General features: G+C 58.1%; 1 protein-coding gene across 1 annotated transcript; it reads left to right on the top strand.

Moving 5' to 3' along the window:
* The first annotated feature begins 9,789 nt into the window (after nucleotides 1–9,789).
* Nucleotides 9,790–15,288, top strand: AQP3 (aquaporin 3 (Gill blood group)). The gene is made up of 6 exons (XM_002708029.6): nucleotides 9,790–9,962; nucleotides 12,754–12,880; nucleotides 13,183–13,320; nucleotides 13,639–13,757; nucleotides 13,952–14,169; nucleotides 14,256–15,288. The coding sequence occupies exons 1-6, from the start codon at nucleotides 9,855–9,857 to the stop codon at nucleotides 14,422–14,424; spliced, it is 879 nt and encodes a 292-aa protein (XP_002708075.1). The 5' UTR covers nucleotides 9,790–9,854; the 3' UTR covers nucleotides 14,425–15,288.
* Nucleotides 15,289–17,627: the final 2,339 nt, after the last annotated feature.

Genomic DNA, 17,627 nt, shown 5'->3' with positions numbered 1-17,627 from the left:
AGGCAGAGTTACAGAGAGAAGTAGAGCAGAGATAGGTCTTCTATCCACTGATTCACTCCCCAAATGGCCGTAATGGCTGGAGCTGAGCCAATCTGAGGCCAGGAACCAGGAGCTTCTTCTGGGTCTCCCACGCGGGTACAGGCGCCCAAGGACTTGGGCCATCTTCTACTGCTTTCCCAGGCCATAGCAGAGAACTGGATCAGAAGTGGAGCAGCCGGGACTTGAACTTGTGCCCATATGGGATGCTGGCGCTGCAGGCTGGGGTTTTAACCCGCTGTGCCAAAGCGCAACCTCTCGGCCCTAAGTTTTACTGCAGCCTGGGCCAAAGCTTGTTGCTACTTGGGTCCCAGCCCAGTGGAGCTTCAGAGTAAGGAAGTGCTTCCGTCTTAGCGAAGGGGTGGCCTGAGCAGGGTTGAGGGTGGGTAGTGGGAAGCAGGACCCTCAGCAGGGAGGTGGGGAGCCTGCAGGAAGCACTAGGTATGAGCAGGAATGCACGGGGCAACGCAGGGGTGCCTGCCTCAGGGGCCTCTGCACCCATTTGTTGTTTTAAAGATTTTATTTATTTATTTGAGAGGTAGAATTACAGACAGTGAGAGGGAGAGAAAGAGAGACCTTCCATCTGCTGGTTCACTCCCCAAATGGCCGCAACGGCCAGAGCTGAGCTGATCTGAAGCCAGGAGCCAGGAGCTTCCTCCGTGTCTCCTACACGGGTGCAGGGGCCCAGGCACTTGGGCCATCTTCCACTGCTTTCCCAGGCCACAGCAGAGAGCTGGATGGGAAGAGGAGCAGCCAGGAGTAGAACCGGTGCCTATATGGGATGCCAGCACCACTGGTGGAGGATTAACCTACTGTGCCACAGCACCGGCCCCTGCACCCAACTTTGCAGAGGGACAGATGGGATGGGAGTTGGTGTCTGATGTAGGGCACGATCTGTCATGGGTGTACGCAATCTACATGCACTCTTCTGCATGTGTGTAAGTGTTTGCCACCAGCTCTGGATTGCTGCAAAAGGGGAAATCGGCTCTGGTTTGGGAGAGCAGGTCAAGAGAAACAGCTCTCAAGGAGTGGGCAGGAATCCTGGGTTCCCTCCTGTAGCTTCACATGGAGCTTTCCCCTTCCTGGGCTTTCTGTTCCCCCTGCCCCACCCCAGATCCAACCCACCTAAGTCTCTACTTGTCGTTCAAGTTCATGAACACTCAGAGGGTCCTTCCTGACAACACCCTCTAAGAATCCTTTCAACTGGAGATCTTCCCTCTGCCCAGCTCCTTACTCTGGGGGAAAAGAGGAGGACCCCAAGCCTTGGCGTCTATGCAGCAGGTTCCCTTACTGAGCATTACTTGGTCCCTGACCTTAATAAGTCAGATTTGGGCTCATCGTCCCCCCAGCATATATGCAATACCCCCCCAACATCCGGTGCTTGCTTTGTGAGTCACGCGTTAATCCAGATGAGTGATAAGGGGGAGGAGAAGCCGAGGGCACGTGAGTCACCCCTGCCCTCCCAACCTGCCTGTCTCCCACTGCAGAAAGGGAGGAGAAAGGTGTCTCAGGTTGCCCCAGGGGACTCAGGGGAGGCAAGCAGAGGGGTGTCCCAAACCCACAGGGAGATTGCCTCTCCACCTCAGCTCCAGGAGGTGGGTGGGGAGCATAGTTTTTCTGGTTTCTCTGAGGCCCAGAGGGGTGTAAATACTTGTCTGGGGTCACACAGGGAATTGGAGGTTGGAACTATAGAGAATCAGGTGCCTTGGCCTAGGAAAGGAGCCTTCTGATGAGCCTGGCTTTCCTGGGGAGCAGAGGAGGGGTGAGGAGGAATAAGGGTGAAGAGAGGCTGGAGCTGCAGGTTTCTTCCATGGGGCAGGGGAGGAGGGGAATTCCAGTCCCCTTCCCTGGGGTGGGCTGCCTGCCCGCCTGCCCATCTCCTTGCCCAGCAGGGTCAGGGACAGGTCAATGTGCCACTCCACCTCTGCTCAAGCCTAAATTTCTTCTACAGGTTGTGCACCTGGTACAGTGGTTAAGACACCACTTCGGGCCAGCACTGCGGCTCACTTGGCTAATCTTCCACCTGCGGCGCCGGCACACCAGGTTCTAGTCCTGGTCGGGGCGCTGGATTCTGTCCAGGTTGCCCCTCTTCCAGTCCAGCTCTCTGCTGTGGCCTGGGAAGGCAGTGGAGGATGGCCCAAGTGCTTGGGCCCTGCACCCGCATGGGAGACCAGGAGGAAGCACCTGGCTCCTGGCTTCAGATCCACGCAGTGTGCCGGCCGCAACACGCTGGCTGTAGCAGCCACTTGGGGGGTGAACCAACGGAAGGAAGAACTTTCTGTCTCTCTCTCTCACTGTCTAACTCTGTCCAAAAAAAAAAAAAGTAAAAAAAAAAAATTATTAAAAAAAAGACACCACTTCAGACACCCACATCCCATATCTGAGTGCCTGAGTTTGAGTCCTGGCTCCACCCCCAATTCCAGCTCCCTGCAAATGCACACCCTGGGAGGCAGTAGATGATAGTCCAAGTAGTTGGGTCCCTACCACCATGTGAGAGACCAGAATGGAGTTCCAGGCTCCTGGCTCCTGAGTGCATCAGCCAGATGAAAAATCTCTTCATCTAGTTCTGTCTCTCTACCTTTCAAATAATTAAAACTTTAAATTTCTGCTCCCAGGACATGGCTCTCTCTTCTCCCCCACCAGAAACCTCCAGGGGCCCAGGTTTGGAAGCCTGAAGAGGCCAAGGTCAGGCTTTGACTGCCGGGCAAGGGAGCACTGAGATGCAGCCCCTGTCCTGCTTGAGGACCAACAATTGCGGGGAAAATGCAGTCAGCCGTGACACCCACACCTTCCCCCAGGCTCCCTCCATGATGCCCCTGCCCCACTGGAGGCCTCAGACCCTCAGAAAGTCATCCCTGAAGCCTGACCCCTCCCCTGGGCCCTTCCTGCAACTCCTCTCCCCAGGGCAGGCGGCTGCTGGCTGCCCTGTAATTAGCAGGCGGCCTGGGCTGGGATGAGGGGAGAGGAAAGCTGGCTCATGCATACTCATCACCTTCCCAGCAGCCAGATGCAGAGCCTCGTTCTGCCACCTCTGCTACCCCTGCCTCTACCCTTAGAGCACAGGTTCCCCCGACAGCACCCGTCCTGCTGGCCCCGGGGCCCCACCTCAGCTTCAGCTTCTCACCAAGCTGCCCTCCTCACTCAGCCCTCTAAATCCCAAACTCACACCCTCCTCCCTTCAGCCCACCGTTCCCTGCAGCTGGCTGAGTTTCCTCCACCGCCCCCTCCCAGACCTCCTGACTTCAGCCGCTCTCTTGCCAACCTATCCCCCACTCGGCAGCCTTCCAAATGGCAAATGGAGACCACGGCACTCCCTGGCTTAGAAACTCCAGGGTTGCCTTTAGCCACTGCCTGTAGCTGGGGCGGCGGGGGAGGTCTGTGGTCCTGCTCAGAACCTGCCGTGGGTGGGTAATGAGGAGGTGAGGCCAGGCTCTGCCCCCTCGGCTTCCCTCTCCCCACCTCCAGCTACCGTCGTCCCTGGGAGAGCTTCTGCAGAGCCCTGGAGCCTGAGTATCTCTGCCCCCTGGATGAGATCCAGGCCCTTGTTATAGAACCCAAGGCCTTTCCCATACTCCCCAGCTCCTTGTCCAACCCCTCTGCTGCAATCTTCACGACCGGGCAGGCAATTCGGCAGTCTCTCACCTGGAAAATCCTGCACAAAATCTCTAGCCAAATGTTCCCTCCTCCAGGAAGCCCTTTGATTGCCAGCCCAGAAGATGTTCCAGGTTCTCTTGGCTGCAGGGGCCAGGCTAAGGCTCAGGAAGCTGATGAGCTTGCCTGTTCTTCCCAGCTCCTGGTCCGTCCTGACCCCTAACCCTCGGAAGTAAACATGGCCTGGTTCCGGAAGCCTTCCTGGCAGTGAGGATAGAGGTGGGAGCCCAGCAAGCCCAAGGGCTCCAGGGATCTGGTTCCTGAGATATGAGCCAGAGCCCTGTGGACAACCTGGGCCAGTTCACAGCGTCGGCCTGGTCTGTGTCAGCTCCGTGTCACTGACTTCCCTCCCCCGCACCAAGGCTGACATGGGACCACCCCACTGGCCAGCAGTTCATCTCCAGACCCCTCAACAGATTCCTCTCTCATATCTCAGATTCTTATTTTTTTTTAAAAGGTTTATTCATTAATTTGAAAGAGTTACACACAGAGAGAAAGAGAGGCAGAGAGCGAGAGAGAGAGAGAGGTCTTCCATCCGCTGGTTCACTCCCCGATTGGCCACAATGGCCGGAGCTGCGCCAATCCAGAGCCAAGAGCCAGGAGTTTCTTCCAGGTCTCCCATGCAGGTACAGGAGCCCAGATATTTGAATCATCTTCTACTGCTTCTCCAGGCCATAGCAAAGAGCTAGATCAGAAGTGGAGCAGCTGGGACTCAAACCGGCACCCATATGAGATGCCGGCACTGCAGGTGGTGGCGCTACCTGCTACGCCACAGCACTGGCCCCTCAGGCTCTTATAAACACCAGGGCCAGACTCACAGCCAAGCTCAGATGGGCACACAAGGACGTGCACACCGACTACGTGGGCACACAGCAGGGCATACTTGGGCCAGGCCACACAGTGACACGTGCGCAGGCACCATCCACGTAGGAAATGTGGCATGGACTCAGGAGGCAGCTTTAGCGTGAACCCAGCCTGCCTGTGGACTGCAGAAGCCTCCCAAACCTGAAGCATCCACAATCTTGCTTGATTTTTACACAGGCCCTGGAGGTGGGAGGCCTCCTCCCACTGAAACCTCCAGGTGGCTGAGACTGGGGGCGGGGTGCAGTGGAGGAGCTGTTGGGTTCACATGGCTGCTCAATGGGGCCGGGCCAGACCTAGGGCTCAGATTCATGGTCTGCAAGAGGGTTCTGCCCCCATGGGGGGCGTCTGATCCCTCCTCTGCCTCCTCCCCGGGATCCCCTGCTGTCAGAACCCCTCAAGGCTACTGAGGCAGTTCAGCAAGAGCAGGCGAGAAGCCAGGGTCCGAGGATACAGGGCAAGAGGTCAATTTTCTCAAGGTCCAGCTGACATCCGGCCAGAGGTGCCCAAGGAGGGGCTGGCACTGGTGAACCCTGCGTCCTCTGGCCTGCCTGGAAACAGGGGATCACTCTGCAGCTGCAGGAGGAGGAGCTGCCCGCCCGCCCCCCAGTCTGGGGACACTCATAATCCGGTGATTCACCTCTGCTCTCCACTCCCCATTCCTGTCCGGAGCTGGCCCCAGCCCTCAAAGTCCAGAAGCAGGACAAGTGTCTGACAGTGGCCTCGGAGTGGGGGTGGGGGCCTTGATGGGTTTCTGTGCGCTGCTTCCTGATGCCCCTGTGCGTCACCCCATGGCTCTCTTTGGTCTCTCTCTCTCTCTCTCTCTCGTTTTTAAAAAAATGTATCATTTATTTTAATTTTACTTGAATGGCAGAGATACAGAGGAAGAAATCTCTCCATCGGTTGCCTCCCCAAAATCTTATAACAGCCAGAGTGGGCTAGGCAAAAAGCCAGGAGCCTGGGTTCCATCTGGGTCTCCCATGTGGGTGGCAGGGACCCAGTACTACTTGGACCATCAGGCAGTGCCTTCCAGAGTGCACATTAATAGGAGACTTGATCAGAAGAGAGTCGGGGCTGGTGCTGTGTCGTAGCGGGTAATATGCTGCCTGCAGAACTAGCATCCCATATGGGCGCAGGTTCGAGTCCCGGCTGCTCCACTTCTGATCCAGCTCTCTTCTATGGCCTGGGAAAGCAGTGGAAGATGGCCCAAGTTCTCAGGGAAGACCCAGAAGAAGCTCCTGGGTCCTGGCTCTGGACCGGTGCAGCTCTGGCCATTGTGGCCAATTTGGGTAGTAAAGCAGCAGATGGAACTCTCTCTCTCTCTGCGTAACTCAGACTTTCAAGTAAGTAAATAAATTTAAAAAAAAAAGAAAAAAAAGGAAGCCAAAGCTTGAACCTGACATGGGATGTGGGTGCCTCAAGTTGGGTATTTTTTTTTTCCACAGGCAGAGTTAGACAGTGAGAGAGAGAGAGAGAGAGAGAGAGAGAAAGGTCTTCCTTCCATTGGTTCACCCCCCAAATGGTCACCACGGCCAGCGCACTGTGCTGATCCGAATCTGGGAGCCAGGTACTTCTTCCTGGTCTCCCATGCGGGTGCAGGGCCCAAGGATTTGGGCCATCCTCCACTGCCTTCCTGGGCCACAGCAACCGGGACAGAACCCGGCGCCCCAACCAGGACTAGAACCCGGGGTGCCGGCGCCGTCGGCAGAGGATTAGCCTAGTGAGCCGCGGCGCCGGCCATCAAATGGGGTCTTGACCGCTGTGTGGGATGTCTGCCCCTCCCTGGCCTCTCTGCCTTCTTCACCCGGCTGGAATTCCAGCTCAACACTCAGCAGCTGAGTCACTTAAGCAGGTGACTTCTCTCCAGACCTCAGTTTGGTCATCTGCAAAATGGGGAAAATATATCCACTTCTGGGGCTTGTTTGGCAATGCAGGAGGAAGTGCTTTCTAAACTTGAAACAGGTCTGCCTGTTTCGATCTGCCCTGCCCCTCCCCCACTCCAGTGCTCTGGAGGAGGTTAGGGGACCTGGAGGGCACTGGTAGTGACATCTACATCTCTACTCTCACCTCTGACTCACAGATAACAAGGTCCCTGGCTCCTTCTTCACTGGACCAGGCTGCTCCCATTCAGGCAGAAAGAGTTTGGGGGCAGGAAATGAAGGGCGTGCCTCCCCCACACCTTAAAGGGCCCCAGCCAGCCCCCTCTGGCCCAGCAGGTTGGGACTTGCGTCTTTAGTCCTTCCCTCTCCCGGGAACCCACTCCTCCAGCTCTGACCTTCCGGGAGTCACAGCCTCCCACGGTGGGTGGGCTGTCCAGCCCCTTCTCTGGCTCAGTCCTCCCACCCAGGTGAGACATAGACCTTGCTCAAGATGCCCTGGGAGGAGGCAGGATCTCCTCAGCTGCCTCCTCCCACAGTGTCCAGGAGGGCTGGCTCCCATCCGGCACTCAGCTCCGGCTTCCCTTCCTAAAGCACCAGGGGGAGCCTGGAGCACTCTGGGTCTGTGTGACTCAGAGGCTCCCACCTCACCAAGCTCAGCCCCCTTGTCTGGGAAGCCCTGCTCTCGACTGCCTTCTGCTGCAGGGGGCGCTGATGACATCAACCGCAACAGTAAGGTGAGAGTCCAGCCCGGCTTCTGCCCCCTTAACACTGGAGCCAGCCTGGTGCATCCTGGGGGGATCCAAGGCTTAAAGGGCCCTTGAAGGGCACTGCATCCTTTTCCTCCTCCAGGCAGCACCGTCTCGCATCCACCAAGGAGCAATGAAGACCTACATCATTAGCTCTAACCTCACCATTCCTTGTGCACGTGTGTGTACCTGTGAACACGTGCGCAAGCTCAGGTGGAAAGGAAGGAGTCTGGTGGGAGCGGATGGAGTGCATGGAATATGTGGTCCTCAAGAGATCCAGGCCTTGGTCCATCTGCTGAGCCGTGGGCATTCGCAGAGGCTGCATGAACTGGAGTCAGAAAAGATGTCCTATAGTGAGCCGTGGCCCTAAGATTCTACACAGGCACATACACACATGGGCATGTGGACAGCACATGTGGCAATAAATGCAAACCCACAGCATGTATGGAACCTGTGCCTCCTGGCGCAGCCCTGGTGAGCACCTACGCGAGCTGAGAATGAACACATGTATGTACAGGGCCCTGTGTGCACCTGCTGGCAGCGGAGCGGCCCATGTTTTTCTCCCTTGCTCTCAAACTCGCTGCCAGCAGGCCCAGGGTGGGGCTGGGTAAGGATACAGTGCTGTGGGCTGGGGCTCCGGCTTTCTTTCAGTGGTGGGGAGCCCCTTACCACTTCCGGCTCTGTGCTGCCCTTTGCAGCCCTGGTGATGCTGGGAGGAGCTCAGCACACCAGAGGGTGGGGAGAGAGGGCAGCATGGCAGGGGTGTTCCCCCACTCCCACAGCCTGTGGTCTGGGCTCTGGCACCAGGAGTCTGGAGCTCTGTCTTAGTCACAGGTTGGCAATGGGGCCAGGGGGCAGGCACTCGGTGATGGCTTCCTGATTCACCATGGGGCCTCTCAGCCCCTGGGAGCCCGGCAGAAGCGGGAGCGGTGCCTCTGCGGGCCAAGCAGGGGCTGTGAGAGCCCTGGTGTGTGAATTCTGTATGTGTGCACCTGTGGTCAGGCTCCCACGTGAGTGGGATCCCCTGAGCCTGTGAGCAGAGTTCCGTGTCTGCAGGCGAGTGTATGACTGCAAGCTGGAGAATGTGTGTGTGCACAAGCATGTATATACACGCATGCGCCTGCACGTGCCTGAATTACCCCATGCCCATTGCTAACCCCCATCTCTTTGAGCTTGAGCCACCTCTGGGACCTGGGAGCTCTCATTTCTTTTTCTTTCTCTCTCTCTCTCTGTCTCTGTCTCTCTCTCGATTATTTACTTATTTGAGAGGCAGAGTTACAGACACAGAGAGGGAAAGACAGAGAAAGGTTTCCCATCCACTGGTTCACTCCCCAAACGGCCACAACGGCCAGAGCTGGGATGATCCAAAGCCAGGAACCAGGAACTTCTTCCAGGTCTCTCACGCAGGTGCAGGGACCCAAGCACTTGGGCCATCTTCCATTGCTCTCCCAGGCCATAGCAGAGAGCTGGATCAGAAGTGGAGCAGCCGAACTGGAACCAGTGCTCAGATGGGATGCCAGCACCGCAGGTGGCAGTTTTACTCACAATGCCACAGTGCTGGCCCCTGGAGCTCTCATTTATAATAACCATTCCTCCAGGGCCAAGTCCCCAAGGTCCTTAGCCTATCAGGATTAATTCCCTCCAGACAATGTGGAATTTTTTTACACTTGATCTTAGCCAAAAGGCCCAGAAGTGATGTGGATTTTTTAAATGCCTCCTGTTAATGCTGCCTGCCGTAGAGACTGGGGTCTATCCCCTGGGAGCACAGTGAGCAAAGCTTGCCCCCTGTCTTCCTAGAGATTGGGCTGACACTCTCACAGTTTGGCCAGCTTAATCTTTTAAAGGGACAGACTCTTCCTAGGGAGGGGATCACCCACAGCAGGAGAGCAGAGGGCTCAAAACAGTTGGAACTCTCCCTGCTGACTAGAAGCGGCCAACAGCTTACCAGGACAACTGCCGCTCAGCCTCTGGGGCCATGTGGAAGGTCCATGTGTCACGGGTTCACCACCCCAGCCATGGTCAACAGCCCACAGCCATAAGGAATGCCCAGCAAGTGTGATCAGGCACACAGGACTCACACCATGTGTGGACACAACCATGGGCAGAGCTGGCCAGGACATGAAAAGACCCTTGAACTCTGGCTGGAAGCCAGCAAGTGAGCTCCCTGTGTCCACCTGGGGTGCACGGCTTCCAGCCTCTTGATCCAGCAGAGCTGAGGCCAGTTCCTTTCCTTTCTGACAGGTCTTCCCTGCCCCCGGGGGTTGGGGGCGGGGGACACCACGGAGCTCACGTGAATGTTTTCTGAGGCCTCTTTTCCTGGAAGCGCCAATCTCCCCAGCCATGACCCCACCCGGCTTAACCCCCACCATTGGCGTTCAGGTCCCCCAGACCCTCACTCAGCCCCGTGACCCCTCTCTCCTGAGTTCCCTGCGAAGGCCACCCCACGCTCAAAAGCCGCTCGAGCCCCACGCCCCCCACCCTCCCCGCCAGCTCCCCCGGACTCGATGTGGGGTGGCCGCCCACTCCTCGGCCCGCGGCGGGGCTGAGAGGGCGGGACCGCCGGCGGGCGGGGCTGGGTGCCGCGCTGTTAAGTAGGGCGCCACCGCCGGGTGCTCGAGGCCACCGCTCCCTGCGCCCTCCGCTGCCGCCGCCCGCCGCCGCCGCCGCCGCCTGCCCCGCCATGGGTCGACAGAAGGAGCTGGTGTCCCGCTGCGGGGAGATGCTCCACATCCGCTACCGGCTGCTACGCCAGGCGCTGGCCGAGTGCCTGGGGACCCTCATCCTCGTGGTGAGTGGAGGGAGCCGGAGAGCCCTTCAATCTCCTGCCCCGCACTCTCTGTTCACCAGAGGGGCTGTGATTGTCAAGACAACCCTGACCCCCTGTCTAGCTAGCTCTGACCTCCAGGCTTAACCCCAAGGCTGACCCCCAAGCCCGCTTCCCCGTCCTGGTAGCTCTAAGCCCAGCTCTGACAGCGCTGCCTTGCCAGGATGACAGCTGGTATTCTCTGTGACAGGTCTGATCCTGTACCTTCACACCAGTGACTCGACCCACAGGCTGGGGCCACCAGTCCCCCAGCTTTCCGGAGCCCCATCCCTGGAAGGCAGTGGAGACAGAAGCAAATGGGTTCTATTAGATTATCTGGGACTCGGGTGTCTGGCCCCTAATGAATAATTAAGCCTGAGAAAGTCCAAAAGTTGCAGGGAAGCAAGGGCAGTTGGCCCTGGTGGGGGCAGGGGGTTCAGGCCACACAGGCTGCAGACAGCAAGTGGGGAATGAAGAAGGGAAGATCTGAGGACAGGAGGCCGTGGAAGGAAACAGCGCCTGGAAGACTGCCCCCGCCTCCCGCCCCGTGCCCGGTGACTCCCAGACCTGTGAGCTTCCAGACCTGGGTCCCTCCCCAGCCCTCCTCGCTGGCTCTATGGGCTACCTCCTTCCACTGCCTGGGGGACCGCTCAGGCTCAGTTACACCAGTTTTGCCTCCAGCTGTTCCTGGGTAACTGCGGGGAACACCCTGCTCTTGGTCTCAATTTCCTGTCCCAGTTACACTTTTGCTTTTCAGCGGCATACTGCGGGCTCACCTGTTTTCTTGTGGGTTATTTTGGGTTCCGTTGCCCGCGGCAGGGGCTGGGTTATTCTGTTCCTGCCCCTGCCCAGCCCTAGATAGTACAGAGCAGACGGTCCCTGTGGACTGGGGAGAATTTAGGGCTGGGGGAAGCCTGTGCCCAGTGTGGGTGGTGGGGGGAGGGGCAGACTCCACAGGAAGTGAAGGGCCAAGATTTCTCACTGGCTTCCAAGGAGAGAGCCGGCCTCTCCAAAGACTAGTGGCCCTGGCAGTCCACCCCACCCTCTCTGTCCCTTGTGCCAACAAGGGAGTTGGGGGCGGCGCTCCTGTGCTTCCTATCTGATGCGTGAGTGCAGCCACCTGTTTCAGCTGCCAGGACAAGAGAGGGCGTTCTCCGTGTTCACAGAGGGGCCTCCCCAGCCCTATCACCACCGCCTGCCTGGCAAAGGAGCAGTCAGCCTTCACGCTGAGCCCCAGGATCACTGGGCTTATCTCAGACCACAAAAAGGAGGGTGTTAAACATGTTTGTGGGAAAGGTGGCCAGGCTCCCTGAATGCCAGGCATCAGGTGTCAGCCTTGAGGGCTGCCCAAACAGAGGGTGGGGGCAGGCCGTGGACCCCTGAGTGGTAGGTGAGGGCCCACCTACATACCTCTGTGTGGGAGACACCTGGAGCTTCCAGTGGCACAATCAGGGTTGACTTTAGGGTGAGAGAAGCCCCTTTCTCTGAGATCCTTTGTGTGGCTGTGGGGGGAAGAAGGCTGGCCAAGATCACAGGGGTATGTGTTGGGGGTGGTGTTGGTAGGGGAAAAAGGGAGGAAGAGGAAGATTAGCCCCAAGGTGGTAGAACTGGCTCTGACAGCTCCTCCCTCCAAGGTCTCTGGCGACAGAGCCAGTTCTGGGCCTCAGGCAGGCAAGGAGCTGAGCCAGGGCCTGCCAAGCGGGCAGGGTGCCCCAGACCCTCATGCCAGGCTCCCACCACCCCCTGCTTCCACGTACTCCCAGTCTCTGATCTTTGCTCTCACCTGTGTGCCCACCTTTGCCCTGCATCCCCACCGTTGGCATCGCCACTATCTCTTGGTCTTTCTGAGGGGTGATAATCAACATGCTTGATAGCCCAGTACAACAGGCACTGACCTGCTGGAGGGTTCAGGGCCCTGGGCAGAGGTCCCGGAAGGGCTTGCTGCCGTGGCCTAACTGCCTGAGTTATGGGGAGATGGGAGAGGAGGCGGGACGAGGGCTGGAGAGGCTTGGTGGACACTTGGGGCTCAGGACAGCCGTGCTTTGATGCTGGTACAGAAGTAGCTGCACCTTCTGGCCAGGGGGCCAGCCAGCCAGAATGTTCTAGACTTGCAGAATGCTAGGGGCCTTAGTTTACTCTAACTCCGAACATTGCCATCCCTGGCAGGCAAGATCCAACTTCCCACTTCTGCTGCTTGACTGGCAGAGTGCTAGGAGCATCCGGGATCCCTGTCTGAGTAGGGAACCCAGAGCCCTGAGAGCAGAGAAGGCAGGCGGATGGAGGGTAGAGGTGCTGGGATGTGGGCAGGTTGGGCAGGGGCAGGTGCTGAGAGGGGGATGTGGGGAAGGCCCGGGGCCCTAGGGCCAGTCTCACCTGGCCTCCTGGGGCTCACTGGGCCTTCCCCGCCCCTATCACTTGAGCCCTTCTTTGGGGCAGCTGGGGGAGAAACTGTGCTATGATGGAAGCTGTTCCCCTGCCTCCATTTCTGCTGGGCTGCAGGAAAAACCAGGGAAGATGGTTCAGCCACCTTCTGGGCTCCTGGTCACAGAGCCTGCTTCCAGGCCCATGCAAGGGCCTTTTGTGTGAGGGTAGGGAGACAGTGCAGGTTGTGGGGAGGTGGGGGGTGCATCTCCCTCCTGCGGGCTGCAGGAGCCAGGTGGGAGTCCAGGCCCCCAGTCCTCGGGTCAGTGCCGGTAGAGGTTGCTGACTCCACCCTTCCCTCTGGAGAGAGAGCTGCTGGGCCTCACCCTCCCTCTTTGTTTGTTTCTGGACACAGATGTTCGGCTGTGGCTCCGTCGCCCAGGTCGTGCTCAGCCGGGGCACCCACGGAGGTTTCCTCACCATCAACCTGGCCTTTGGCTTTGCAGTCACCCTGGGCATCCTGGTCGCTGGCCAGGTCTCTGGTAAGGTCTTCACCCCACCCTCAGCCCTGGGGGGGGAGGCATCACCGTCGATTGCAGGTCCTAGCCACGGCCTCAGCTTGGAGCTCTTGGAAGAGGAGGATGGAGAAGGAATTTGACACTTAGACCTTCTACTCTTACCTTGAAATCAGAGATTAGCAGATTTGGCCTGTTGTATAGTCCGGCCGCCATTCTGTGTACAGGAAACCCTTCTCTGGACTCCTGCTTGCCCCTGTGTGGGAGTGGACTGCCCTCTGTGGCAGGGGCAGGCTGAGGCTAACAGCCCCCATCTCTCCTCTGCCCAGGGGCCCACCTGAACCCTGCCGTGACCTTTGCCATGTGCTTTCTGGCACGTGAGCCCTGGATCAAGCTGCCCATCTACACCTTGGCACAGACGCTCGGAGCCTTCTTGGGTGCTGGGATCGTTTTCGGGCTATATTATGGTAAGCGTTTCCCACCCTGCCCCCCTTCCTGCCAGCACCAGGCCTTTTTCCATGATAGACAGCTGGGGCCTGTCCAGGTGTCGGGCCCGTGACTCACTCATTCATGCACAGGCCCAGGGCAGGGGGCACAAGGCGAAAGAAACAAGTTGGGCAGCAACAGTTCTCAGCCCTCCACCCCACGCCACCCCTACCTCCAGAGGACATGGCAGTGATTAGATTCACCTGGGGACCCCTGGGAGGGTGCAGAGGGCCCAGCCAGCGAGAGGAGGCTGGGCTCAGGCCTCCACCCTCATACACTGTGGTCTAATCTGTCACCAGATGCAATCTTGAGCTTTGCCAACAATGAGTTTATAGTCTCGGGCCCCAATGGCACAGCAGGCATCTTTGCCACCTACCCCTCTGGACACCTGGACATGGTCAATGGCTTCTTCGACCAGGTATGAGCTAGGCCGGGCTGGGAGAGTGGGGCACAGGGAGAGGGAGCCCGGGAGCTGCCCTGCTCAGCAGGGGGGTGAGGGGAGGGGGACACCACGTCTGAACTTGGCAGCAGCTCCATGTAGACATTCTGGTGTCGCTGGAGGGCGGGAGGGTGGGAGGGGACTGCCCCAACCCTGCTCGCCCTGCCCCCCAGTTCATAGGCACAGCTTCCCTCATCGTGTGCGTGTTGGCCATTGTGGACCCTTACAACAACCCTGTCCCCCGCGGCCTGGAGGCCTTCACCGTGGGCCTGGTGGTCCTGGTCATTGGCACCTCTATGGGCTTCAACTCTGGCTACGCTGTCAACCCTGCCCGGGACTTCGGCCCCCGTCTTTTCACTGCCATCGCGGGCTGGGGCTCTGAGGTCTTCACGTGAGTACAGCCCCTCTCCTCTGCGCCGCCCCACCCTGCCCTGCCCTGCCTGCTGCCGCCCCTAACCACGTGTGTCTGTCCCCCAGGACTGGCCGGCACTGGTGGTGGGTGCCCATCGTCTCTCCCCTGCTGGGCTCCATCGCGGGCGTCTTCGTGTACCAGCTCATGATCGGCTGCCACCTGGAGCAGCCTCCTCCCTCCACCGAGTCGGAGAACGTGAAGCTGGCCCACGTGAAGCACAAGGAGCAGATCTGAGTGGGCCGTGCCCCGCCCCCTCCCTGGAGCATCCACTGACTATGCAGGGGCCACTCCCTGGGAGCCGCTGTCAGGAGCCCTCCCGGACTGCAAGGCTGCCTCTGTCCCCTCACCCCACTGGACAGTCCCTTTAGCAGTTCCCCGGCACCCTGCCCAAATAGGACCTTAACTTCGGTGGGACAGGGAGTAGGGCCAGTATGTCCTTTTTCTCTCCCTGCGGAGAGAATTAGCAGCAGGTATGAGTGTGTGTGTGTGTGTGTGCGCGCATGCGTGTGTATTCGCGCACCTGTGCACATGTGTGTGTGTGGTTTCCCAGGTATTCAGGGTAAGGGACCACAGGGAAAAGCTTTGCACTGTGTGGGGAGCCCAGAGGAGGGTGGGGGTGACAGGTGTGTCTGTGAGGGAGGTGGGAGCCGGAGCGCTTGTGTCTCAGGAGCTCCGTTTGGAGGGGGCTCCGGATATGTGTGTTTCTCTGTGTGTGTGCGTGTTTTGTGTGTGTGTGTGTGTGTGTGTGTGTGTCCTTTCTAAGTAGGGGCTTCTATAAACTTTGGGGAAGACAGCCCGGGAAGAGGGGCCACAGCTCAGCTCGGAGCTCTTACTGTACCTTGGTAGCAGTGGTATTTCTGTCCCAATGTAGGTATGAGGATGAAGTCCAGGTCATAAGTTTCATGTTTGCTTTTGTTTTTTGTGTTGTTGGTTTTTTTAAAATATATATATAGCAGATGTTACAGTCTGAGGGGTGGGGGTTGGGAGGCACTAATCTTCACTCCTTTAATCCTCCACTCAAGAATGTATTCTTTTGCCTTTTATATATATATATAAAGAACAATAAAATGAATGCCTAGCACTGCCTTTGGTGCAACTATCTGCTGGTCCTGCTCTTTTTCCAATAGCCAGGATGCCCAGCTGCGTGGGCAGGGGTCCCCCACACACCGAGAAGTCAGGGAGCCTCTTTACCAGTTCCCATCCTGAACACAGTGGTCCCAACTTGCCCCCAAACTTCTGTCCTCTGGGCATCCCCAGTGCAGTGAACAGCACCTTTTTTCCCAATCCCTGCACCCACACACGCCCCCAGAAATGCAAATCTGTGCCTTACCTAGGGGGAACTTTCTTGCGGGCAGAGCTGCCCAAAGGGGAGAAGAGCTGCCTGAGAGGTAGTGAGTTCCCTGTTGCTGGAGGAGACCAATCGAGTGGGGACTGCACTGTCCTCTACATCCCACAGCTGCCTGCCTCCATCATCTCCACCCAGATTTTGCCCACAACACAATCCCCACCTCTGGGCTGCCCCATCAGCCACATAGCAACCAGAGGGTTCTTTCTGAACCCCTGCCTCTCCACACCCATCAGGGACATCCAAGACCTCCCTCCTGCATTCAGCTCCTCCAGGACCTAGCTCCTGTCCCTGCTCCACAGCACTCCATCCAGCACCTTCAGAAGCTCTCTTCAAAGTCCCAGCCCAATCCCTTGCTCATTAAAACCCTGGTCTCTGCTGCTTCCTCCTCCAGGAAGACTTCCCTGCTCTTTTGTCTTTACCATCTTCTAGAGTCAGTTCTCCAAGCCTGCGGTTGCATTCAACCCTGTGTCTGCTTCATTGCTCAGAGAGGCAGGGACTGGGGCTGACTGCCCAGGGGAGAAAGGGGCTGGGTACACCAAAGCCCAGGGAGCCCTTGTATTTTCTCCTTAAGAGTTTTGCTGGGAGTACTAGGGTGGGTGTCCCTCTTCTAGGCAGGGTTAACCCCATGGGAGGCAGAGGATTCCCTGGGTCTGGCAGTGGCTTTCAGAGGCTAAGCCAGCTCTTGCCCACCTACCCTCTGCCTGCCCCTTTGCCAATGAGGAAACCACAGTCCAGAAAGGGTAGGTGGCAAACGCAGGGTCACACAGCAAGGACTGTGCTTGGGAGTGGGGGTGGGAAAAGGCAATTTCGCTTCAGTCCTCTGCCCCTTCCTTGTCCCCCAGCTCCCTAGAGGCATGTCTGGAATGTTGGAGGGACCTGAGCCAGAGGGTGTGTCCCCTCCCCAGGCCCTAGAGGGAGGAAAGGTGAACCTCTGGAGGGGAATGTGGCTGCAGAGTTTCATTCCAACTGCCTGGTCCCACCTTGGGTGCCCCCGCCCTGGTGTCCTCCTCAACATGCCCCATGCTCTCTGTCATCCCCTTATCTCCAAGCCAGTGGTTGACCTTGACCCTGACCCTGTGGCCCAGCTTGTGTGACCTTGGGGAGATCCTGTGCTAACCCAAACCTCAATTTCCTTACTTATGACTTGGGAGATGACAAGAAAAGGAACTAATAGGAGACAAGCCATGAGAAGGGCTTAACCCAGGGGCCAGTGCCCGTGAATACCCAGCATATGTCACCTGGAGCTCTCCCTGCAGAACCACAGGCAGGGATGGGGAGGGCAGGTCGGGGGTGGAGGGTGGAGGGAAGCCAAGGATGGTTTTTAAAAGGTCACTGAATTCAGTGTCCTCTTCCACCCTGGATGCTTTCCTCGGATTCTGAATTTCCTGAGAGAGTGGTGGTGATAGCTTTCTGTGCCCTGATTCCAGAAAGCTCTTGGGGGACAGAGGAGAGCCCCGAGGGTTCTACACACACAGGTTCACGGCCTGGGAGAACATGGTGGCTGAAGGATCAGACCCTGTGGGACAGGGTGAGGCGTGACTGGGACCAGGAGCACTGGGTCAGGGCTGGGGTTGCGGGGACAGGAGCCCGCTGCCGCTGGGACACCTCTCCAGGGGCCAGGAGGGAAGCTCCCCCACCAGCCCACCATTCCTCTAGGATGTGCCTTCCATCACCATTCTGGCTCTTAGCGAGTTCTAGAAAGAAAGAGGTTCACCTCTTGGAAAGTCTCGTTTCCCTCATGCCAAGCCAGATGTTTCCATGTCCGAGTGGACATGGAGGGAGCACCGTGCTGTGGAGGGGGAGCCCCATCCCGCACCCCCCCATGGCCTTCCTCCTACACCCAGCCCTCCCCACCACCCACTCTGGAGGAGCCTGCGTTTCCTTAACGCTCTGACCTGCTTGGACTGAAATCAGCCTCCCTGACACGTGAACTTGGCTCCTGCTTCTTTGTGTGTCTGCCTTTGCGCACATGCGCGTGTGTGTGCATGCAACAGGCCTGGGCGTCTGCCCATGCAAGTGTGCGTTTCCGTGATCTGGGTGGACCTCCACGTGTCTGAGCACATCTGTGCGGGTCTTAGCCCCTGGCTGA

The sequence above is a fragment of the Oryctolagus cuniculus genome, chromosome 1 (genome assembly GCF_051225735.1).
Source record: "Oryctolagus cuniculus isolate XC-2025 breed Fujian yellow rabbit chromosome 1, ASM5122573v1, whole genome shotgun sequence".
Taxonomy (NCBI): domain Eukaryota; kingdom Metazoa; phylum Chordata; class Mammalia; order Lagomorpha; family Leporidae; genus Oryctolagus; species Oryctolagus cuniculus.
This window is presented reverse-complemented; position numbering and strand designations above follow the sequence as displayed.

Coding starts and splice junctions, on each gene's coding strand:
- AQP3 (XM_002708029.6), top strand. CDS start 9,855: ATGGGTCGACAGAAGGAGCTGGTGTCCCGCTGCGGGGAGATGCTCCAC. Junction 13,321..13,638: donor CGTTTTCGGGCTATATTATG/GTAAGCGTTTCC, acceptor ATCTGTCACCAG/ATGCAATCTTGAGCTTTGCC. Junction 13,758..13,951: donor TCAATGGCTTCTTCGACCAG/GTATGAGCTAGG, acceptor CCTGCCCCCCAG/TTCATAGGCACAGCTTCCCT.